Source organism: Athene cunicularia (genome assembly GCF_003259725.1).
Source record: "Athene cunicularia isolate RWA chromosome 2 unlocalized genomic scaffold, athCun1 chr2_part1, whole genome shotgun sequence".
Classification (NCBI taxonomy): Eukaryota; Metazoa; Chordata; class Aves; order Strigiformes; family Strigidae; genus Athene; species Athene cunicularia.
In genome coordinates this window covers 27,971,014-27,996,417 of record NW_020799095.1, presented here as the reverse complement: position 1 = coordinate 27,996,417, position 25,404 = coordinate 27,971,014, and the positions used below count along the sequence as shown (strand labels likewise).

Below are 25,404 nucleotides of genomic sequence, written 5' to 3'. Positions count from 1 at the left end.
AAAATAAATATTTTTTTGTATGTTGAAATGAAGTTTCCTGTATTTCAATTTGTGCCTGCTGCCTCATGACCTTGACTTAGTTCCACACAAACATAGATAAAAAATGTAGAACCTTCACTCTGAATTTGATGGTGGTGATATGTTTCGATTTGCACTCTGAAATTATTTTTTTTAAGTATATTTGCAACTGCATTATGGAAGCAATTAAAAATTGTAGGGTGTTACAGCAGGGGAAATCTAATAATCTTTCCTGACATCAGGAAAATATGTTCAAATCTGACAGACACTTAATTTGTTCTTTAGAAGTAGCTTTATTGCTTCAATAGCTGAATGTTTTATTTCCACCCAGCATTTCTACTATTATATGTTTGTAATTGGCATCTGGAAAAAATGCAAAAAACACCTATGCTATAGGTAGGATCTCTGTAGTAGTAAGCAGACATATTTTAGTTAGTTCAGAAGCTCAGCAGACTTCTCTGTTTCAAAGTGGAAGTGTGAAGTTTCACAGGCAAATGTTATTCGTGGAGAACGCTACTCTGCCACCGTTCCTCCTCTTTTTACATAGAGTGATAATCAAACATGTATTCACCATTAATAGCTGGGACACACATAACCTGAAAAGAACTAAGTGCAGGTTTCTAAGCCATGTGTCTAAAATACGGTGTGAAGGACAGCTGGTAGCCTGTCAGTTCACACAGCATAAATGTTGTGTGTCATCAGCACTAGTACTAGCTGCAGCATTTCAATAGCTTTAGCAAAACTATAAAGGAGGAAAATTAATTTCAGAGGGAATAGAATCAAATCTGAAAGAGGCATTATTACTATTTTTTAATATTAAATTAAGAGTGTAAAATCTTGCATGGAAAACATCTTAATATGCAAAAAAGAGTAAATCATCCACCAAAGTATAGATGGCCTAAGAATTCATATTCTTGCACAGATGGAGTTAGAAAACTGTTTAGTCTTGATGAGTTTCAGAATGTAAGCAGCTTTTATGTCTGTTGTTGCTTTTCTTGGATAATATTTTTGTCTTGATAGAATATTTATTCACAAATCTTCAATAATAAAGTAAAATAGACTAATACATTAGGACAAAGCAGAGAATTTAGTATTAAGTTTTACTTAAAGGTAGAAATCTGTCATAATGTCAGCTGTCTGCATAGGTTTTAATTCTACAAGTAGCATTTTAAAAAAGTACTAGAGACTCATTTATTAAATGAATGTTTTTATTACGAACTTATCTCTGTTGCTTTGCGTTCTTGATCTGTATCTTTTTGGCTTAGTCAGGTTCTCCACTAAGAACTACAAGCTTGCCTTTTCATTTACTATAAATAGATTTGCATTTGTGCAGGGCTCTATTGCAAAGAGTGCATGCATAACTATTTGAAGATGACATCCCACAGAACAAGATCTGCTTATTATCCCGTTTCTGTTTTCATATTTTTATCCTGTTACCATCAGACAAGCAAAAACTCTTAAGATTGACTAGGTGGTTCTCTTGAGCAACACACTTCTGTTATAAAATTAGTTTGTGCAAACAAACTAATAGCAGGAAAGAAACTCCAAATTCTTACTATATAGATGCCAATTTGTAGATAATAGGACTGCCCATATGTAAATTAAGGCAAAATTTAACTGTAAAATTTTATTAAATACTTGAAATATTCCATCAGAGCCTGGTTTGGAGATATAACAGATAAGTCAAGTTTTTATTTTTTGCTAGCAAAGAAAGTATATTAAATACAAAAATCCAGCGAGAGTTATGAAGCTAGGTTTTTCACTCTGGATTTTATCTGGTAATTTTTTATTCGGGGAAAAAAACCTTGGAAGTATATGAAGTTAAAGCAATCTTCAGAAATTTTTAACTGGAATTTAATTTTAATCAGAGCAATAGCAATATCAATTTATAAGGCTTGGCAGATATAAGACTTGGTGTTGATATAACAAAGCAAAAGTTCTGTAAACTCTTTATTTAATTTTTTCTGCTCATTGAACTGAGTTGTGAGTGTACTTTGACAAAGCCAAACTACATTCTTTTATCAAATTTCTTAGATAGGTATGCAGAACAATGTCTTAGTTCATTATACATCTGATGGTACTCTGTCTTCTCCTGAGATAAAATGTGTCATTTTTGATCATTTTTCCTTCTTACACAAAAACTGCTGCAGCTGAGACATTTTCAAACTTCTTGTGTTTTAGTGGTGTCAGATATGACTTATCTAATGTGATAGAAGAACTAATGCCAATTTGTTCACTGAACTCTGACAACTTTCATTACATCTCTTAAAAAAAAAAAAAAAGGCAGGAGTAAACACCACAACACATCATCTTAGCAGACGACTACTTCATTGTTCATACCTTTTTGGTGGGGGTGTGCACTCCATTTAGCCTGGGAATGCCCTCTCAACTTCTAATCTAAGTACTCATTGTGAACAGCGTCTGATACAGTGGGAATAACTACTAGAATTTGTATTGTCTGAAATGTTTGAAATGCTGTTAATGAGATTTCTAGTTCAGTAGGTTTTGTTTCAACATCCAGTCCCTCTGTGGCTATGTTCTCTGTGAATTCAAGTCTGGAAAAAAAGATTGGTCGGCAGTGCATGATTGATATGCATGAGGACCAGACCTGTGTTTCTCAGACTGTATATGCGAAGACCGCTGTTACTCAATTTCCTCTGATACAGAACTAAGTGCTCACAGAGGTTTGACTTTGTCTACAAATGGAAACATCTTTAGTTTTCTTATATTCTCAAGCCAGGGTATAATCCATTTTAATACTAACTCAAAAAATATAGATTTATACTGACAAAGTTCTTTCATATTGAAAATGGTTTGATATTGAAAAAACAGTACTTACATTTTTGTGGGTTTAGTAGGAAGAAAACTGTGACCTATCATAGATGTGTGTCTGAGAAAGTGGACATCATATCACTGATGTCCTATTTGTCTTTTGAAACCATTGGTATCCAACATGACAGAACACACCTTACCATGGAAGTCTGGAATATACCTATCTAGTACCTTATGTCACTCAATAAAAATATCTTCTGTGTTCTGTGATCAGATATTTCTGAAAGCACTGATGGGAAACTTCTGAAGCCAATACCATTACAGGATCTCAGTTTAGTTTGTACAGCCCTCAAGGAAATTGACTGTTTCTTCCTAAGTCTTTAGCTTTGTGCTCACTTCTGCATCATCCCAAGATGGTGCCATTTCTTACGTCTGTAATATCATTCATAAAGCTAAAAGAGCTCCCCCTCAGTCTCCTAGATAAACTACTTGACCATGAAGCAATTTTTAAAAGCATACAAGACATATTCTCAAGGTAGTGTCCCAAATTCTCTGTGAAAAAGATCATTAATTGTTTTGTACTACTTTACAAATTGTGCATTAATAGTAAAGAAATTGAATTGTTTCTTAGATGTCAGGTGTTACAGGGATTTTGGGAGAGATTCAGGTGCTAAACATGGACACCTGTGGCCAGTTTTGGTACCTTATGATGTTGGAGGCATCTGTATTATACCTGACCTACAGGAGACCCATGATCTTACAAAAGCTGTGGTTTGAGGTCAGACAAATGTCTTGAGGCACCTAAAATAGCATCCGAACTTATTTGAAATGGCACCTGAATTTATTTGAAATTTCTTGTTTCTTCTGTGTCTATTACACGCTTCTCTTTCCTTGGCTTTGGAGTTCCTATTTGCTCCAGAGGTCTTGCACTGAGGAAAAATTAAGAGCTATATTTGGTCTTGTGCTATCCTTCCTGTAATTTGTTCATCATGGAAAAATAACAAGGACAGCAGTAGAAGTTGTCAGATGCTCAGTATCTAACATGCATGTGCATTCGTGTGAGAATACTATAGTGACTTGACCATACAAAAGAATTCAAATTGTTTTTTATTGTCTATTATATCTGCCCCAAAATTGATGTTCTACAGGCCTCATTGATGGTTATGCAGATGAAAAAGCATTTCTGGAAAAACAACTCCAGGAAAAAATAGATGTAATTGACCATCTTGAGCAAGAACTACTGTGTACAGGTAACAAATTGCAGGAGTTAGAGGCTGAACAGCAGCAGATCCAGGAAGAAAAGGAGTTGCTCTCCAGACAGAAGGACGCCATGAGAGCAGATGCGGGGCCAGTAGAGCAGCGTATGTATTCATCACAATCTTTCTATGAGATTTTCTTAAACTTTCAAATAAAATAAATAGTCTTGGTGAATGCTTCCCCACCCATCCTTGTAATCATTAATACAAATGTGATAGGGGAAAATGTGATCTTTTCATACCTGATGTCTAATGTTAGCATGGTAAATTTTCATTATATTTAAACAAAAAATGACTTAATTTTCAGAAGTGTTGAGCAATCACAGTTGTTCTTTAAGCCAGTAAAAGCTCAATACCTGGAAAATCTACTTTTATTATCACTAGAGATGGAATATCTTGAAGTTAGCACCTATGGATAAAATACTGGTCTAAATACTTTCCAGAGTTTTAGAGGGACAATCAAACATAGCTAGAACAGAAACAAAACCAGAACATGACTGAACTACACATGATGGCCATACTTATTTTAGACACAGAAGATACACTTTTATAACAAATTCCTCCCTTGGAATTGCACAAAGTTGGGTGATAAGGAAAGCCTGTTATCTACCAATAATGAAAACTTGCAGCACTGATGGTGAAAATTTCAGATAAATACCATGTCCATGTAATCTGACTAACCACTTACTCAAAAAAAGCATTTACCTTCATGAAGGAAATGTATCTTTTCTTCCTTAAACAAGTAACTTAATATTTTATGTTTGAGAGGGGAAGAAAGTTATAATAGTGGTATTTTAAGACTTACTGATCTTTCAAGTATTGCAAGTGCAAAGTTACAGTATAACATTGTAAGGATGAAATTACCATTTAATTTCTAAAAGTTTATGGCAATTTATAATGTTGCTAATTTTATAAATTACTCATCTTGATGCATATTTGCAATTTCCTACGTCCACTTTGTGTAACAATGAAATTTTAAGAGCAGCCTGTTGTTTCCAACTTGATAGTAAAGGAGATTCTTGTCTGTGACTCCAGTTTAGTTATTTGTTATATGTTTTAGGTTTCTAGATATTTTAAAGTTACTTTCATGTATAACAACTTTAAGCATAGTCAATTCTATAAATATGTGTAGGTATTTATATCATGCATACCAAAATAACTTACCTCATTCCCTAAGTTATCTCAACAGCTTTGTCATTAAATGCCACATCTACCTTTGGCTTCATTTTCTCTTACATTATTGCACCACAAGAAAACTATAGCTGGCATGTGAATTACTTTGCTTCTTTTTTTGTTTTTTCTCTCTCTCTCTATTCTCCTAGGCCTAGTAGATGCTGCAGTCGATGCAGCTTCCCAAGCAGGTGTGTTTGTATGTTGCATGGCCAATCTGTAACTGGGTGGAAGACTTACACGTACTGACATTGTTAATCAGGATTATTGGGCTTTTGGCTTACTGACATTACTTGTAATTCTTACTGGCCTGCAGCTTTGATGTTGTATTTCATACTCAGTTTTACATTTCGCTAACAACATTTCTTATAATTTCTAAACATAATGAGCAAATTCATGAATAACCATCATCTTATTCACCTATGAATTACAGATACATAGATCGTATTGGAGGGATATTTTTGTAGCTTTTTTTTTCTTTTTTATTTCCAAAGACAGTTGAGTCATTCATTATGATAACTAAAGACTGTATTATATTGATATTATCTAGAAATGAGAATTGGTTAAATATGATGTAAGATGATGGTGCCTAAAGGATCTTTCTTCTATAGTGAAAGTAAATTGCATTGTTTCTGTCTAAATATCAATCATGTTTTAAAGATTCTCCAAATGTAATTGCAATTTACAGTTTGGATTTTACCTCAAAGGATGCGTACGGTTAGTTAATATATACTTCAGTGGGCTGTGGCTTAAGAGTCTTAATAGAGTGGTTTGGGGCTTTACTATATATGCATGTCAGTCTTTTCATGAGGTCTCAAAATTGGGCATCCATGCAGTCACTGATTTTACAAAGCTCCAGTTACAGGTCAGTAATTTCCCTGTCTGCCTGGCAACCTCGCTAAGTCTTTCAATATTTCCTTCAAATTATTTATATGTATCACATTAAAGATGAAGACTGGGAGTGGATGGGTTTTACTGAAGCTGGGGATGAGAAGAGGGTTGGGTTTTCTGTACTTCATTGTTAAGCCCTGTGCTGATTCTAGCTGTGGTTTGAACCCATGCATTTTATTTTATTTTCAGTTATACATAGACTTTTTAATTTACATGAAACTTAAACAGGGAAGTGATCTGATACAACTTCACTAACAGTCCTCTGAAGACTAACTAAAGGATAGTCATTTTATTATGAATTTGCTGTAGTGGTTATCTTGATTGTTTTTCAGTAGAAAACCCATTTTCTAAAAAAGAAAAATAGTAAAAACCCAAACCAGTTCACATCCTTCTGCAGAATACAGCATGGATACCTTGGGGAGTGGTTTTGCTTCATAACATTACTAACTATTCATATCTAAAAGTAGTGTGTGATGCTTTTATTGTAACCAGAATTGCTGGAGGAAACAGAAAAGCTAATGAAAGAAAAAATTGAAGTACAGCGTCAAGCTGAAAAAGAGTATGATGACCTTCAGAAGCAAGTGAAAGTCTTGGAAATAGACCTGGAAGAACAGGTCAATCGGTTCATAGAACTAGAGCAAGAAAAAAATGCAGAACTAATGGACTTAAGGCAGCAAAACCAGGCTTTGGAGAAGCAACTTGAGAAAACAAGAAAATTTCTAGATGTAAGTATGGTGAAAGGCTAGTTTCATGAATGTGGGTGGGCACCTGTACTGAGTTTAGTTCAGCAGGCAATGCTATTTTTTTCATATTTAGAGCAAACATAAAGAAGTACATGATAGGAACAGTGTTTAGATTTCAGCCCAAGAATTTAATTAACATTTTAAAAGTTAAAAATTCATTTGAGATGGTTGCTTAAGACTACTCAGTATTTCTAATTTAGTAAGCTTCTCAAATGTTTAAAATAATGGGAAACTTCTGACATTAATGAGGAAACATTTTTGTGAACGTTTTGTTGTAGTTGTTGTTCTAGATTGTGGAATTTCCATGTTTTTCAGTAAAGTCTGTTAGAATTAATCTAAAGTCTGTGCAAGGTCCTGCACCTCAGCTGGGGAAACCCCTGGTATCAATATAGACTGGAGGATGCATGGATTGAGAGCAGCCCTACAGAGAAGGACTTGGGGGTGCTGGTGGATGAAAAGCTGGACATGAGCTGATAATGTCCATTCACAGCCCAGCAAGCCAACTGTATCCTGGGCTGCATCAAGACAAGTGTGGCCAGCAGGTTGAGGGACGGGATTGTCCCCCTCTACTCTGCTCCGGTGGAACCCCACCTGGAGTGCTGTGTCCAGCTCTGGGGCCCCCAACATAAGAAGGACATGGACCTGCTCGAGTGAGTCCGGAGGAGTCCACAAAAGTGATTGGGGGCTTGGAGCACCTCCCTTTGGAGGACAGGCTGAGAGAGCTGGAGTTGTTCAGCAGGAAGAAGAGAAGGCTCCAGGGAAGCCTTTCAGTACTTAAAGGGCGATTATAAGAAAAATAGGAACAAACTTTTTAGCAGGGCCTGTTGCCATAGGACGAGGGGTAATGGTTTTAAACTGAAAGAGGATAGACTTGGATCAGCTATAGGGAAGAAGTTCCTCACTGTGAGGGCAGTAAGATGCTAGAACAGGTTGCCCGGGGAGGTGGTAGATGCCCCATCCCTAGAAGCATTCAAGGTCAAGTTGGATGGGGCTCTGAGCAACGTGATCAACCTAGTTGAAGATTGACTAGATGACCTTTAAATGTCTCTTCCAACCCAAATTACTCTGTGATTCGATGCATTAAGTAGTCAGCTTTATTTGTACTTGGAAATTGAAAACATAATTTCTCTAAGCTTCTTTTATAGTCTTCCTTTATAGTCTCCAATAATCTACCTCCAGATAATAAGCTACACCTTCCACACAGTTATGTTACATGTGTATTTGTCCCCATTCACAGTGGCAGCTGCCTCTGTTGTACCCAACTTCTTCCTGACTCAGGCTGTCTCTGCAATTTTTGGACTTTACCACATTTTCAGCAAACACAATCTTCCTCACCACCACCTTCTCCTGTTTTATTCCTTTTATGTGTCCTATACTGCTGCTGAAAGAAAACTGTTATTTCTGTGCTTTCTCAGTTAACTTTCCAGATGACAGCAGTAGGGTGGAATAATTTTTTACATAGTAAATACAAAACCTTGTGGCACTTTGTCTGCATAATTTATTACTAAACAGTATTAAAGGAGAGATCTTTAGATCTTTCCAGATACTTCATAGCACAAATCGATTTGCTTTATTTCATTTTCTACAGTTACAAGATTATTTTTCTCACTGAAAGTAGTGTGTCGTAATAGGACAAAGTTCAGACATAAAAATTCCTATTACAAATTCCATAGTCATAAATGCATTATGGTTTGGGATTATCAGTAGCATGAACTGGAGAGTTACAGACTACTGAGATAAGTAGCTGTGTAACTAGCATTAGAATTCTGCTGTTTCCTTGAAACAACAGGTGAGTTTGTAAACAGATGCAGCTTGTAAAGGTTGAGGTTTTATTCTGGTTTCCTGAATTTTTGTAAAATATTTTGTTGCTAGACAGAAACATTCCTCATTGTATTGGATAATTCAGCTAGTTTATTTAATGCATCTGATAAGGTTTTCTGTTTTACAAAGTGGCATTTGAAGGTGATGCTTTCACTTGATGCTACCAGTTGCACATTATTTCCTATATAAAGATGTATAATAACCAAAACTGGTCAAAAGTAAAACTGAAATGCAAAATTCAACAATTTATAAGTTGTTTTAGTGGGGTTTTTTTGCTGTTGACTCAACAAAATTAGCGCAGAGTTAATTTCTCAGTTTCTATTTATGCTACATATGTTAAAGACAAACATTAGGAAAGAAGATCATGAAATATTGGTCTGTTAGCATTTGTGTGGTGTACCTGAAACAGAAGAAACAAACCCATCATTTTTCTGAAATAATACTGGATCTATGCTGTTCTAATTTTTAATAAAAAGGAATGTGAAATTTGTTGCCTTAAAGGATGAAAGAAGTTTTTGTTAATAGTAGCTTCAAGGGGTTCTGCTACCTTAAAAATACTGGCATACTCTTACTGGCCTCACATTAAGGGAAATAAGTAGTAATATACTTAATTTAGATAGTTTATAAATCAAATGGTGTATCTGTATAATTTCTTAACTTTCAGGAGCAAGCAATTGACCGAGAGCATGAGAGAGATGTATTCCAGCAAGAGATACAGAAGCTGGAACAACAGCTTAAGATTCCCCAAAGGAGTCAGCCTGTTAATGAACATCAAACCAGAGAGGTAACACATTTTACTACTTGTACTCAATGAATGTAAATGACAACTTGACAGCTGCTAAGATATTATAATGAAGCTATTTAATAGTGTACCTAACCTGCATCCATTTACAAAGCAGGAAGGAAAGTAAATCCCCTTAAATGAAGGGTCAGGTGTTGAGGCAAAGTGGTGAAACTGGTTTGGGGCTTTTTAGGCTGATTGGTTGTAATATATTGCATATTTTTAGGCTTGTTGGTTGTATATATTGTATAATGTATAGCAGTGAAAATGCTATATATTATGAAGCTTTTGCATGTTTTGTTTGATGACCTGTTAGTCAATTAAATTACACTTTATTTTTTGTAGGTTTTCTTGTGTCCTGCTTCTTGAGTAAGACTGGTATTTTTGCATTATTTTCTTGCCTGATTTTCGGTATTAAAATATCTCTTAGGTTGCACTGTGATTTTTCAAATCAAAATTCTTAACTGAAGTAGTTCAGTTTCTGTAATTCAATTATTAAATATTAGCAATATTTAGTATTCTATGTTATATGCTTTAGGACTGTAGACAGTAATAGGACATAAATTGATATATGTGAGATATAAGTTGCCAAAATATTTACTTACAATTCACAGATTTAGAGGTGTATTTAATTTTTAAAATACATTTTAATAGAAAGGTTTGTAAGAAATCTTACAGTCAAAGTATTTAGTCAGTACTATGTGATATGGCTGTTATCAGCCTCTGTGAACAATGAATCTTCTGGAATTAGCTGGGGATGTGTTAACCAACACATACAAAGAAATTCTGCATCTATTTCTTTCTATCTCCAAGTCTGTGCATACTCCTCGCCTGTTGACATGTTCCACAGATGGGGGAGACTTTTTAGCATGATTAGTTTTCCTGAATCCAGCATGTTCATTTTGAGTTAATTTTGTTATGTGCCTGTTTATAGTTTGGGGCATGAGTAGTGTGTGAATTCCCGGTTAAAATTCTCTCTTTTAAAAAAAAATAAATTCTCCCCCTCCCAAATTTCAAATTTGATAGCATAATAAAAATTGCCCTATTTTTCTGTACAGAATATATATATGTAAAAATTGTCCTGGTTTATATGCACATACACACATGCATGTATAGTCTTAAGTTGACAGATAGGCTACAATGGAAGTTTTAAAGCAGGCTGTAACTGACTAAAATTTTGAGATTTATATTAGATGCTTTTAAATTAGAATTTTTTAGTAGGTAGAAAGATAGATAATAAAATTGTCTGCCACCAGCACAGGTGTAGCAGCTGTTTTAGAGCTGGGTGGTGTCAATGTGATACATTACAAATTATAGAAAGAATTTTCAATAGTTTATTAGATTTACATTTAATTTCTATCAAATGAAGCACATAGTCTTACTCTATATAGTATATTTTGATATCACAATATTACTTGGAATATTTCATAAATATACATTTTATCATTATTTCTCATGCTTTTCTGAGATAGCTGCTTTATTTTTTCATAGTTGCACGGGTTTTTTTAATGCTCTTTTGCTTTGCAATGAGCAATTTCTGTTGATAACTTAGTTTCTTTTTTACTATTGTTTCAGCTTACTGTGTCAACTTACTCCCCGGAGAGTTGTCGTAAAGAGTCTGCTCTAGACTTGATTTTTCTTTTTTCATTTCTCTCCCAGGACTTTTCTGTAGTCACTTCAGACTTTGATGTTACTCATGGATGGATAATGTCAGTAATACCATCCTGTCAGCTTTACGTTCTGGTCCTTTTCTCTCCTATCTATTGAAATGCTTTGAATCTTCTACCTTTAGGCATTAGGCCTAATACCATCAATTTGTTACACATATTTCTTAACTGTAAATTTTATTAATAATTTCTGACAAACTTTTAGAACTGTGATCCATTCCTATCTTTACTACTTCAGTTACTTTTTTAATATGTTGTTTCTGAACTACTGACATTCAGAATGCTTTGTCACAGATTTTTAGAACTATGATATACCTCAAAGTTGCAAATAGCATATTGACCTTAGGGTCAAGACATTTCATCCATAGATGCTAAAGGTGTCCTTTTAGTGGGCTGCGTAGGGATGCCATGCTACTTGCTTTTAACTGACTAGTGAATCTGAAGGCTTCAGAAAGTCAAGGTCAGTTTTAGAGAGCAGGTGATGTAGCACAGAATATATGACTATTTAAAAATGCTGTTTGTATTTGTTGGATATACCACTACAGTGTTCTGACTTTACATTCTGTTTCACCTAAAGTGTAGGAGTTGGGTTATGAGAAAAATTGAGGAATATTTCTGCTCTATCAAAAATGAGTGCTGTTGCTATTGCTAGCAAACCCTTCCAATCTAGTACAATATATTCATCTTCCTGCCGTATTGTCACCAGGTTGAACAGTTAACAAATCATCTGAAAGAAAAAACAGACAAATGCAGTGAGCTTTTGCTCTCTAAGGAGCAACTTCAGAGAGATATACAAGAACGAAATGAAGAAATTGAGAAACTGGAATGCAGGATCAGAGAACTGGAACAAGCCTTAATCATCAGTGCAGACAACTTGCAAAAGGTATTGCTTGGTCTAAAATTATCGTGTATTTACTACTTTCTTATTTTCTTGAGAACAAAAGAGTATATCTTTTTTATTTGTTTATTAATAATATTTATACTTAAAGGTGGAGGAAAGGAAACAGTTTGGCACCATCATAGTAAAGGGAGAATTACCTCTTGAAGTACAACTGCAAGCTGAGCGAGAAGCTGTGGACAGAAAGGAAAAGGAGGTAAAATACTAGTGAAATGTTCAGTGTTTTCACTGATACTTTGGTTTGTCAGTTTTTGCTTTCTGTTGAGTTTGAACTTACACAGATGAAATTTTTTAACAGATCAGAGATGGCAATCCAAATACCTTTGAAATTCTCTTGTGAGCCATGATAATTGTTGTTACTGTCTATGTTAATGCTTATAACTTACAAGAGACTTTGGGGAATCAAAATTCAGCCCAATTAAGAAAAACTTCATAGTGATTTCAGGTGATATTAGTGGGTTTTAAAATTCCATTCAGTTTAAGGACTTAGAATGTCACTCAGTACACATTCATATCATATAGTCATAGAATGGTTTGGCTTGGAAGGGACCTTAAATATCATCTTGTTCCAACCCCCCTGCCATGGGCAGGGACACCTCCCACTAGCCCAGGTTGCTCAAAGCCCCGTCCAACCTGGCCTTGAACACCACCAGGGAGGGGGCAGCCACAGCTTCTCTGGGCAACCTGTCCCAGTGTCTCACCACCCTCACAGTGAGGAACTTCTTCCTTACATCTAATCTAAATCTACCCTCTTTCAGTTTAAAACCATTACCCCCCTCATTCTATCACTACATTCCCTGATAAAGAGTTCCTCCCCATCTTTCCTGTAGGCCACCTTTAAGTACTGGTAGGCTGCTATAAGGTCTCACTGGAGACTTCTCCAGGTTGAACAACCCCAACTCTCTCAGGCTGGCCTCATAAGGGACTTGCTCACTGGTTTGTTTTTGCATACCAAACTAGTTTAATGTAGACATTGCACTTGAAAATGGTGACATTGAATTTTTGGTATGGCTGTCTCTCCTTTTCCACCATTTACTTTGGAAACATAGATCACGAACCTTGAAGAACAACTGGAGCAGTTTCGAGAGGAGCTAGAAAATAAAAATGAAGAAGTTCAGCAGTTGCACATGCAACTAGAAATTCAGCGAAAGGAGTCCACTACGCACTTGCAAGAACTTGAACAAGAGAACAAATTATTTAAGGTAGCTGTGTAACGGAGAAGCCTAGAGCTTTATTCTCTCTCATTCCCAGAAAAGAAATCTTGGAAAATGCCAAGATGCCGGATTGTTTCTCAAGCATTCCACAGTTCAACTTGCAAAATGTTAGAAAGTTCATATAATTACTTCTCATTCCATGCAATTTGTTTATTTTGATTCCTATGCCTTACTCATACAAGAATATGCAGAAAAAGTTATGTACAACTGTAACATGGTTTGGGGTTTTTTTTTTTGGTAGGATGAAATGGAAATACTGGGACTAGCCATCCAGAAATCAGAAGATGCCACCATAAAGGACCATCATTTAGTGGCTGGGAGGCTTGCTCACATCATGCAAGAAAAGGAGCAGGAAATAGATCATCTTCATGAACAAATTGCAAAACTGCAACAGCAACTTGAAGTCACAACTGACAACAAAGTACATTCTTTTGAAATCTTTTTCAGAGTCCTACTTTTGTGTTGCTAGCTGTTTAAAGAAAAAAAAAAACCCTCCATCCCCGCACCAATTACATTATCTTCTGTTGCTGCCTTAATTTAAAAATGCAAATGCTTCAGTTTCAAGCAACACTTTAACCCTAATCTGTTTTTCCTCTTTTGTCTCATTTTTTATGAAGGATAATTTTTGCTTGCTTTTCTTTTTATTATTTTGCCTTATTTCTGCTTGAGTTTTTGTCTTAAATTCTTCATTCCTTATTCTTCTAATACATATGAATATTTAATAGTATGTAGGTAGCTGAATTCAATTTCAACATCCGTTCTACCATCTTCCCTACCATGACTTACTTTCACTGTTATATTTTAGTGACACCTGCTGGATCATGTTGGATTTTATAGGTTTTTTAGCAGTTGAACTTTGGTGTTCCATGAGCTTCTGTAAATACTTTGTCATCATACCAATGTTGGCAACATCTTTAATACAGTTTGAAGCATGGTGAATTTCCAAACAAAACACTGTATTTTATTAGAAATGGCAAGTAAGAAAAAAAAGAAGCAGATTAATCTTTATTTACTGAGATTTAACACCTGTAGTTTTCTGTTAGTTTTCAATTATGTGTGTTTATTATAATGAGCTTTGTCATCTTCTGGTTTACATTCATTTTATACAGATAGAGTACATTTGATTTCAACATAAATACTGCTTACTTTGCATTGATGTAAGTGACAGCAGAAACAGGCCTTTGGTCTCACACTTTATAGAAATAAAATTGGATTTTTTCAGTGCTTTTCGACCACTTTAAATGTGATTATTAGTCATAAGCTTTAATCCCAAAACAAGTATCATTTAGTAAGGTAAGAAGACGAGTTCTGTTCCACAACACTGATTGAACATTTCAGGTAACATTCTAACAGGGCATATTGAATGCCCTGAAATAGAGCTCTGACAGAGCTGGATAATTTCACTGAGTTTTTATGTAGAAAATTTAGTTATAATGAACCTCAGCAAATAATGACAAAACTTTGGATTGGATTCAGGAAAGATCTTACTTTAGAAATCCACAACGATTCTGCTTTATACAATGACCACAGTAATATGGTTACACTTATTGCCTTGAGAGAAATAGCCAGGTTTCAGGTATAATTCATTTTAATGGTTCTTCTCCTGTTATATGAAGCTTCATTTTCTTAATTTCATCCTCTTACTCAGTTATATTTTCCAGGACATTAAGTAATTACTCTTCTTGGTTATGAGATCAGTATTAAATATTAATAGGTTGTTCTTAGGTTAATCCATTTCTTAGTCCCTTAGACATCTTATCCCACTAAGTGCTTTTCTTTTAATTGCTGTATTTGCCTTCTGTGGTGCTTTATTTCATTATGTTATGAAGAACAGAAACCCTTATGCTGACTTGATAGCAAGCACCAGGATCATTGTTTTTTTCTTCTGAAAACCAGTAACTTGTTCACATTTTATTCAGTGGTATTGATCTTCCTCTAGTCTCTGTGGATTTTTAAAAACAAGTTCTTCATTGGCAAATCAGTCCCTCTAATTTAATCGTCATGTTTATAATTTATTTTTGTACATATTATATTGTACAGTTACATTGCAAAGTCATCTTATTATTCTATTTAACAAACTAAACCTAATGAATTATTGAAAGATAAAGGAAAACACATGGCCATTTTAGTAATGAATTTAGTAATCTTTCTTATCTTCCACATTTTTTTCTTCATATTTCTAGAAGGCCCTTTTAGAGTCCTTACCTGTTTTAGGTACCATAATTAGTTTTATTTTCCAATATCTCTTTCTGAATATTTTTGACAGATTTCTTCTGCCTTTTTCATTTCCAGTGTAGAAGCACTATTCATTTCAGATCTCCATACATTCCATTAAGAATATATATATACACTTTGTTTCTTAGATTTACTACTTATAATTTGGTCTGTCTTTATTTTGACTTTGTAAAGGATTTTTTGTCATTTGACAATATACTCAAATGAGAATTTGCTCCCATTGCAATTTAACAAGCAGGGTTTTTTAATTAATTCTATAAAACTTACTGTGTTGGAATCTGATAACGTCTTATTATTCCTTTTAAATTTAGTTTTCATCAACACCAGTCATTCCACTTTTTGTGTTTACATCTGTTTCTTGTTAGAAGCAGATATAAGATGGCTTCTGTTTTCTGCATCATAAAGTCTTGAACTGTTTTCTGTGGTCTCAGGCTAAAAAGCATGTTATAGTGATATCTTTCAACATAATTAATTGAAGGTCTATTTGTATTTAAAATACATATCCATCTTAATTGGCTGTGTCCTATATAAATCTATTTGACTGTATGAGTGATTGGTGCTTTTGCATGAAAAGCACAGTATCTGTCTAATCTAACTTAACAGATCTGGCCTGTATATGGTAAGCTTGAGGATTTTTCTTTTTTTTAGGGAAAGTTCTTTATATAATGTAGGAAGATTTATCTGTAGGTTTTAAGCTTCATAAATCTTGGTGCTTTGGAATTCTTTGAGTAAAAAAAATATATTAAACTTTGACTTCATAAGAAGATTGAACAGCAGACATGACCACTCCTCTTGGTTCCATTTTAATTTTCAATAAAAAGGACAAGATAGAGCTTTAGACCAAACTATTAGGAAAAAAGTATTGTGAACACTTACACTTCAATGTTTCATACCTCTGTGAATGTTACAAATGATTTCACACTTATTTTGCAGTTCATTAAGGTCACAGGCTACTTTGTCAGTCCTTTGTGAAGATTCTCATAAAGCTTTACAAGAGATATCCCATTAAGAAATTCACTGAGGACATATTTTCTTTTGCAAGGTGTTTCAGTGTTTGATTAAACTGTTGCTGTGAAGTCCAGGAGAAAAATAACCTGAGGTTTTAATAGTTACCCATGATGAAGTTACTGTTGTTTTGCGTTTTTTTTCCAGGTTATTGAAGAGCAAAATGAGCATATACAGGAGCTTGAAGCCCAGGTAGAATGTCTGAAAAGTGATCAAGAACGTGTGAAGAAAAAAAATGATGAGGAAGTAGAGCAGTTGAATGATGTAATTGATAAGCTTCAGCAGGAACTGGCAAATATTGAACAGAAAGTACCTGCAGACATTGCTGCTTTTCAGGAAGATGCTGATAGTCTGAAACACACACTTGAAACAGTCCTGGCGGAAAAGGAAGCTTTGAAAAAGCAAGTAGAAAACGTAAATGTAGAGGCATCTCGAACAAAGAATGAGCTTGAGGAAACTAAGTTAAAAATGAACCAGCTAAAGGAAGAAATAAGTATGTTGAAAAAAGAGCATGAAAGCATAACAGAGAAAAATAAATATGCACTAATGAAAGATGTTAGGGAAAAAGCAGAAGATAGGAGCGATAGGAAAACTGAAAAAGTGGAAGAAGGCTTATGTGAGAAGATAGAGTTACTAAGCCAATCCCAGCTTAGGTCTTCAGATGAGAATATAAGAGTCACCATTAGCAAGATGGAGGTACAACTGCAGCAACTTCAGGCATGCATTAAGGAAAAAGATTTAGAACTGTGCCAGTCCTACAATGAAATAAAAGTCCTGAAAGAGCAAGGCAAAGCTGAAAGAGAAACACTTAAAAAGAGGATATTAGAACTGGAAAAAACACTAGTGGAAAAAGTTGCTGCTGCTCTTGTGAGTCAGGTTCAGCTGAATGCCATTCAAGAGCAAAGGAAATTCGTGCAAGAATTTCAAGAAGCTTCAAAATGTGTGGAGGAAGCAAGCAGGAATGCCCAAACAGGGGGTTTGAGTGATAGAACTGAAAATGAGATGGAGTCAAAATTATCACTCTTAACACAGAGGCTTAGGGAGATGGAGGACCAACTGGCAACCGTAAATCATAACTTGGAGCTAGAAAAACAAAATGTAGAAGTTGCACAAAAGGAAGCTAAAGTGAAAGAAGAAAGACTCTTAGAACTTCAGCAGTTACTAGAAGAGGTTCAAGAAAAACACAAAGGAGAGATTCAGAAATACATTAAGCAAGAAGAAAGGCAGTCATGTCAGGTAATTGGATGCCATTTTCTTTGGGCTTGTTTTCACTAAAATCTTTTATTTTATGTAAACTATAATGAATGCAAGAAACACTTCTTAATGAAACAAGTGATAGGAATATTCTGCTGTGTGGGCTAGACCTTCATTTCTCTGTTATTCCTGGAGTTACAAAGAAGAGCAGGATGTTATTTTAGGTGAACCCACTGTCAGTTTCTATTTTGCATTAAAAATACTTTGCCTTTCTGTGAAAGTAGGGTGATTTTGAATTTTGGACATATACTTTCTTATTCTTGCATTGAATTGACATAGAATGGAGTGAGTTACACTTTTACGTGGCATGGAGGTAGATAAAAATTAAAATGATAAAAATTATCTAAGAGAGGGTTCAGAACTATATGGGAGTGATAGCAGTTTGTACAGTTGGGTTGGGAGTGGGGAGCAGGTTGCTTATGTATGCTTTGATTTTGGTTTACTTTTTCTTGCTTTCCTATCTTGATTCCAAAGATATTTCCCATCAGTAGTTTTTACCAGTATACATTTGTCCTGATTTCCATCCACCACTGGTTTTGTTGCCTCTGAATTTAAAACCTTTAGTCAAAGTTGACTATGCTTGATAGCCCAAATGTGGGCTTGATTGCTGAAACTTCTAAATTCAGAGACATCATGGAACCCAGTGCTGGACTAGAAAAGGTTCTAAGACCTTTCATCCAAATGCAGATTGAATGAATGTCATAAATGTCTTAGAAATTTAATAATGTTATCAGACTTCATTGCCTACTCTCTGGTGACCTTCCTCCTTCTGCTTTCTACATGGTGTAGCCAATTTATGGTTTCAGTTCAGTAAACTGTAAGAAGACAGTCTTCCCTCCCATGCTTATCCAGTTTGTGGGAGTTATTCTAGGAAAATGGTCTTTCAGTCTTAATTTTTTGAGGTTGTGTTAATCCAAATAACATACATTTGTTTTCCCTTACAGTCTTTTCATTTGTGGCTTTTGTAAGTTGATGTGAGAGTGGTCAGTACTGTTAAGGATTCTTCCTAAGATTATTCACCATTTTCCATGTGTTATGTTGTAGGTAGGAGCACAACTCATAGAAAGTCAGAAAGAAAATGTGCTTATTAATGAACTTGAACTAGAGCAAATTAAAGAAGAGGCAGCTGCTGCAAAGGAAGAACTGAGCAGTTACAGAGAAAAGGCAGAAAAACTTCAGCAAGAGCTAGCAGTAAGAACCAGATTGTTCCATATTGTATTTAAAGCAAATTATTATACAAGATTTATTGTGTAAATACGCATGCTGTGGTTTTTTAAATCTTGTACTGAGAATGCCACTAAGAAAAATGGTCACTCAGTATCTACTGTCAGTGGAATAGAGCTGATGCTGTAGACCAAATCTTCACTTACTGCCAAAGTACATAGTTTTACAGTCCACCATAGTGCAACAGTGGATCTAGAGCTGTATTTCTTAGGAGATAATATTTGTTACCATGTGTCAGAACTGCTTTAAAATAAGACTAAACTGAACTCTAATGGTGTAGAGAGTTGTCTGGGGTTTAGATTTTTTTTTTTTTTTAAAGTATTTGGAAGGACTGCAATTCAGATTCTCCATATTTACAGGTAAAAGAAGCAAGCCTGATGCATCTTCAGGAAGACCTGTGCAAAGTCAAAAAGAACCTAGCTCAAGCAGAAGAGAGGCTTGGAAGTTATATGAGAAAGGACAAGGAAATGGCAAAAACTGAAAGCAAAAAGGATGCAGAAATATTGTGTGATTTGTCAACTAGTGAGTCTACTCTAATTAGAAGCAGCTCACCATCGCAAACAGACAGCTGTATCCAGACTTCACCAGTGCTTGTTAAAAATGCGGAAATCCAGATAGATTTGCAAAATGGATGTTCTTCAGAAGAAATTGCAGAGATCATAAGAGAATTTACTGAAAAAATTGACCAAATGCAAGAACTCCACGCTGCTGAAATCATGGACATGGAGACAAGACATATCTCTGAATCTGAAGCATTAAAGAGAGAGAGGTTTGTTGCAGTGCAAGCGTTGACTGAAGAATGTAATACATTAAAGGAAGTCATAGAAACTCTACAAGCTAAAGAGGTATGTATCCTATTTTATATTCATTGAACTACTTTGGTTTGTGCTTTCGCTCCTGCTACAGAAATTCCCATTTAAAGTGTGTTAAGTGTGAACCACTGCATGTTCAGTATAAAGCTTTTAAGTGTTCTACTGTTTCCATGGCCTGGGGAGAACCCCTTCCTCAGCAATTTAAGTTCGGGAGTGTGCTCGACTATCAGATGCTTCCTTGTGCTACTGCCTTGGACCTGTCCTGCTCTGTGAAGTGGGGACAGGTGTAGGTCACCCTATTGAATGCCATCTTTCTTATCTCCATTTTGATTACTTTGATTGCAGGGGAAACTGAATAAAGAGGCTCATATCATTTCCAGCTCCTTAAAATTAGCTTCCATATTGTGAGTAGGTGTGGGGTGATTAAAGATTTGTTTGTCCTCTTTTCTAAATGTAGGGAATCCCAGTTTCTGGATTAGCACGTTCTCCACCATATCAAGCTAGAGATGGAGGATCTAGTGGTAAGAAACTTGTTCTCATAGATTTCAAACAGCATTATACATTGAATCTGCTTTTTTAATATCAAGTTTACCATTCAAGAGGTTGTGTTCTAAGAAATAAAAACAACTGTTCCCCAGATCAAAGCAGAAGCCTGCTGCACTAACAAAAGGTGCTGAGCATGCCATGTATATTAATTTGCTACAGAAAGAGAATGACTCAAGTGGAGATAGATTGAGTCGGGGCATCAGATGCTGATTTTTTTTCTTCCTACTGGAGTTCCTATATTATTCTTACATATTACATTATCTCTTCAGCGTAGCTTCATCATCTCGTGATATAATTTAAAGCTACTGGTCCCCAGCAGTGGGAGATGATGATGGGTACTGACTTCTTCAAGAGCATTAAAAATTATTAATATGATCCTTTTCATAAACAAAGGCTAGGCTTACTTAGGAGAGGTCATTTGGCAAAATTGTTTGAGCAAGTAGTTGTTTCTTTTTTATAACTAAACTAGGATTTTTAAGTTTAGGGTTTTTTAGTTTTGTTTTGCTGTTACTGCTTTGAAACTGAAAAAGAAAAACTATAAAACAGGTAATGTTCAGGCTTAGAATCAACTCTGGTGACATTCAACTTCCTGTTACAACAACAGATAAAAATACTCTTTTGATGCTTGTTCTTCAAAGTTTCACAGTAATCCATCTTTCATGTTTTCTCTCCTTTTATTTTAGACTCCAGTTCAGACTGGAGTCAAGGAATGTATCTTGCTCAGACCCAGGGATCTGACATTATATCTGAAGGAATAGATGAAGGTGAAACTTCAACAGATTTACTTCCAAAAAAGATTAAGGTAAAATAGAACCGATCGTTTTTATTATGGAACAAGAGTGATACTGCCAAAATCTTAGATTAGCTGCTGCTTAATTAGTGAAAAGAAGGCTGTTTAGGTAAGTTTTAAGGTGTCAGCTATTTTGATGAATTTTAAAATACTTCTGATAAATGATGTGCTTTTTTGCATGTTAAATTAGGATAAATATGAGTTTTGTAACTGTAGGGTATCATGCTTTTAATTACGTTTTTTTAAAAAAAAAAGCAAAGCCCTAGCTTAATAGTCAAGCGAATTGAAAAACTCACATGGAAGCTTTCCAGGACTTTGTTTTTAAAATGTCGGTGTCCATCAGCAACCATTTTAAAATTTTAGTATTGATTTGACAGATGAACTTTGGGAAATTTCATTTGAAACTGAGGAAAAATACACCTATTTAATAAGTTCTACAGTTTGGCAGATGTAAAGAACTGGGTAACACTTCTGTCTTTGATATGAGGCAGCATAAATAGTTTCCTTCTGCTGATCAATTTAGAAGTACCACTGTTCCAGTATATATGAAATAAGATTGTTGTTGTTATTATTATTATGACTGACATTACTGATTTCTTTTTTTATTTATTGTAGGGTTTGCTGAGAGCAGTTCATCATGAAGGCATACAGGTGCTGTCTCTCACTGAATTTCCATATGGTGAAAGAGAGATGCCACCTCTTAAGCAAGAGCCAGAATCTTGGCTTGAGGAAAGGAAAGCTTTTCTAAGCACCATTTCATCTTTGAAAGACCTTATTGCAAAAATGCAACTTCATAGAGAAGCTGAGGTATAAATAATATCATAAATTATAACTAAATTTTTTAAAAATTCTGATAACCTTATAAGGCACATTCACAAATCAGGTTTAAATGCTCTAAATGTGCTGCTACAAGGCAAAAGATTTCAAAAATCCACAGTAAAACTGCATGTCTCACTTTCTGGTAACAAATTGTATCTTACAGCCTGCATTTTTTCTTCTGGGGATTGATAGCTTTTGACTGTATAGATTAAACTTTAAAAATAATTTTATTTTGAGAGCATGTTTCCAGTAGGAGTTAAAGTAGATTTTTTTAATGTTGTTACTTATTGGTGTAGTAGAATCGGATGCTATTAAAAAAGATACTGTAATGAGAGAAAAGAAGGAAAATGGTTCAAAATATAACATGATATTAAAGTCAGTAATCTGTTAAAACTTAATGGAAATCGCTAATTACCCCAGTTAGACTTTTGAATATATGTAGGCAGTTTTAATTACTTCTACATTTCCTTTAGCATGAGAAGCAGTGGGATTAACTTTATATCATTATAAAATTAAACCTTCTTCATACACAATATCTGCACACTACCACATAGCTCTGTGAGAGTCTAGGAACATACATGCAACATCATAAAAATTAAAAGGATAGTGTGATACAGTAAGAAATAATAACTACATGGGGCTGAGTTTTCAGTTACAAAAAGCTAAATTGCTTCCATCTAAAACACATATAAAAGTTTAGCATTTGTGCATGCAGAAGAAACAATGTATAATAAATACATCCATTTGTACGAATGAATGTTACATAGCTATTAAGAAAAGCTCAATATTCCACTGAAAACACACGCTTTACGTAAAACGATAACGATCATTCTTGATGTAATCTTTGAATCCTGGTGTTTAAATTGTTTTTATACCACTGTAGATTTATGCAGGTACTGAATCTCCTGAAGGTGTCTCAGACTGGCGAGGAGAACTTCTGCGTGCTATTCAACAGCTTTTTGTGAGAGAACAAAATGTTCTTCTTGCTGCGTTTCAAACTGAACTTGCGGAACTGGGTACAAGAGACGCAGTGGTATTGATGAATCAGTTAGAGCACAGACTACAAGAGCAGGTAATTTAAAACATACTTTAGTCAGTCTGTTTGTTTACATTAGATTTTAATTTTGAATGTATAAATCCATTTAAAATTACATTTATTGATAGTAGTTTTGATAGTCTAAGGGTGAAATCAGAGTAAAACTTGTAGGAAGAAGTGTCTTTAAAAAGAAAAACTGATGTGTTATGGGAAAGATTTTTGCATGCACAAACAATAGAAAAAATACAGCCTTCAGAGGTCAATATGAGTTAAACGCAGTTGTCCTGAGCTTGGTTTCATTAAGTTAATTAGAATTACATTACACTGTCTAAGAGAAAAGGTAGCTTGTATATATGAAGCAACTTGTAAGAAGAGGAAGTGATAAGGCTGCTGTGGGACAGAGAGAGGTCAGTTATTGCTTCTGGAACATGGAAGGATTAGTGAGGAAAATTACAATTTGCCATAAAACTGATAACTCGTTTGATTCTATAATTTTGATGCCTAGTATAAAACCAAAAAAAATAACAAGCGATTCTTCCCAATATTATAATACTGACTTAATTATTACTTAATTGAAATTGGTTTGTGTATATATGCACTGTGAATATATAAGTAAATGTAATATCCACACCATAAGTATTCTAATAAAATCTGGAGTTTTACTTTTAAATGTTTCTAATGCTAATAGGCTACTAACCAGAGGGCAGCAATGGACTGTCTTCAGAATGCAGACAGAAGAAGTTTGTTGATGGAGATTCAAGTTTTACATGCTCAGATGAACAGTAAGAAAAATAATCCAAAGAGAGAACAAGAGTTTGATTCAAAAAGCCAAGGTGACTTCCCTGGTAATGTCTATTTCCAAATGCTTTCATGGCAAAGCTCATAATGTAGATGAAGAAAAGTTGACTTTCTTTGCTCTCTGATTTTGATACTCATGTTCTGAGTGTGCATACTTTTCACCTTTTTCAAACTTACTGGACTAATTTTGCAAAAATTAGGATATAGTCTGTGTTCTTATGACTTGTATCAAATTAAAAGCAATACAAAGTTATTTTAAGGTTCTATTTAAAGGTTATTTTCCATGTATGCAATTCATTGTTTAGGTTCGACAGCTTTGAAATTACCTGTTGGATAGTCAGTCATGATGAGTAAACTACGAAGCAATTAGAATGAACAACAACTAGTTCAGAGAACGGGTATACCTTAAGTAAATGTTTGCTGTGAGTGTTTTGTCACAAAAACTTGGTCACAAGTATACATACATACCTAACTTCAATTATGTTAGTCATAATCCAAATGATATATTTTTATGTGGTTGAGCACATAGCCTTTTAAACAAGTTTAAGAGTTAAAGTGATTTCTTAGAAAGTATGAAAGCTATTCCAGTATAAAAGGCATGGTTTTGCTTTCACTCCACTATTGAAAGAATACATTATTTTAAAATATCACTCTTAGTGATAGCCTTGTGGTCTCTGTGCTAGGGGAGTCTTTACCCAAATAGTATTGTTTACTAAGTAATTTCTGTATTAATGGTACTCTCATTAGAAATGCTGGAGTATAATATGCAGCAGAAGCAGTCACAGATACTGGAGATGCAGGTGGAGCTCTGCAGTATGAAGGACAGAGCAGCTGAGCTTCAGGAACAGCTGAATTCAGAGAGAATGATGGGTGCTGAGCTGAAGAATGAACTTGCACAAGCCAAACTGGAGCTTGAAGCAACCCTTAAAGCACAGCACAAGCACTTCAAGGACCTAGAAACCATCAGGTGTGGCTTTCAGTGCCAAATTTCCTGTGTTGACAGTGAAGACGATCTTTTCTATGTTGTCTCAAATCGTAATACTAATTTTATTAAGGAAGTTGATCTCATGTAATGTAAATTATCTCAGTTTTTCTGTAAAACGTATCTGACAAAAAACAGACTTCTGTTTTGTTTGACAAAAAACGTAATTCTATAGATTAAGAAGATCTGATCCATGGTTTGATATAATGATTTATTAATATCAAGTTTCTTCTTAAATTTTGACACATTAGACTACCGTATACCAGCTAATAAGTGTACTATATTTATTAAAGGTTTTTCTGCTTCTAAAATTGAACATGGGGAGAAAAACCTTCAGAGTTAGGGTGACTTTGAAAATATTTCCGTATTAAATTCTATAACATCTGAGTGTTGCTTTGGTCAACAGCAGAGGTAATAGGCCAAATATTTGTCACTCAAGAAACCTGTTGTTATTTATGCCTTCACCAGAGAGACATGCCTATGTGTGGTATCTTAATGTTCAGCTCAGAGATAACAAACTAAGATAAGATTTTAAATTTATATTACTTCATAGATTATCTTACAGCCTTTACAGACCACCAGGATCAAGATTCTTGCATAAATTGATAGAAAATTGATTTAGAAAAAAATTAAAATTCAGGGCACAGATTTCCCCCCTGCTCCCCCCCCCCC

The 25,404-nt window shown here is 34.8% G+C and overlaps 1 protein-coding gene across 5 annotated transcripts in view; it reads left to right on the top strand.

Annotated features, from left to right (window-relative positions):
• Nucleotides 1-25,404, top strand: part of AKAP9 (A-kinase anchoring protein 9) — a 90,233-nt gene that overhangs the window by 53,208 nt on the left and 11,621 nt on the right. For 3 of the 5 annotated variants that reach the window (XM_026843293.1, XM_026843294.1, XM_026843292.1), the window contains 17 exons: nucleotides 3,939-4,151; nucleotides 5,369-5,407; nucleotides 6,600-6,832; nucleotides 9,336-9,455; nucleotides 11,826-12,002; nucleotides 12,109-12,213; nucleotides 13,067-13,219; nucleotides 13,473-13,652; nucleotides 16,619-17,707; nucleotides 18,770-18,916; nucleotides 19,309-19,794; nucleotides 20,219-20,282; nucleotides 20,991-21,109; nucleotides 21,713-21,904; nucleotides 22,800-22,988; nucleotides 23,641-23,797; nucleotides 24,498-24,717. In XM_026843293.1, coding sequence (XP_026699094.1) covers nucleotides 3,939-4,151; nucleotides 5,369-5,407; nucleotides 6,600-6,832; nucleotides 9,336-9,455; nucleotides 11,826-12,002; nucleotides 12,109-12,213; nucleotides 13,067-13,219; nucleotides 13,473-13,652; nucleotides 16,619-17,707; nucleotides 18,770-18,916; nucleotides 19,309-19,794; nucleotides 20,219-20,282; nucleotides 20,991-21,109; nucleotides 21,713-21,904; nucleotides 22,800-22,988; nucleotides 23,641-23,797; nucleotides 24,498-24,717 — 3,883 coding nt within the window. The remainder of the gene's footprint in view (nucleotides 1-3,938; nucleotides 4,152-5,368; nucleotides 5,408-6,599; nucleotides 6,833-9,335; nucleotides 9,456-11,825; nucleotides 12,003-12,108; nucleotides 12,214-13,066; nucleotides 13,220-13,472; nucleotides 13,653-16,618; nucleotides 17,708-18,769; nucleotides 18,917-19,308; nucleotides 19,795-20,218; nucleotides 20,283-20,990; nucleotides 21,110-21,712; nucleotides 21,905-22,799; nucleotides 22,989-23,640; nucleotides 23,798-24,497; nucleotides 24,718-25,404) is intronic. The other 2 variants (XM_026843295.1, XM_026843296.1) reach the window with 2 other exon arrangements.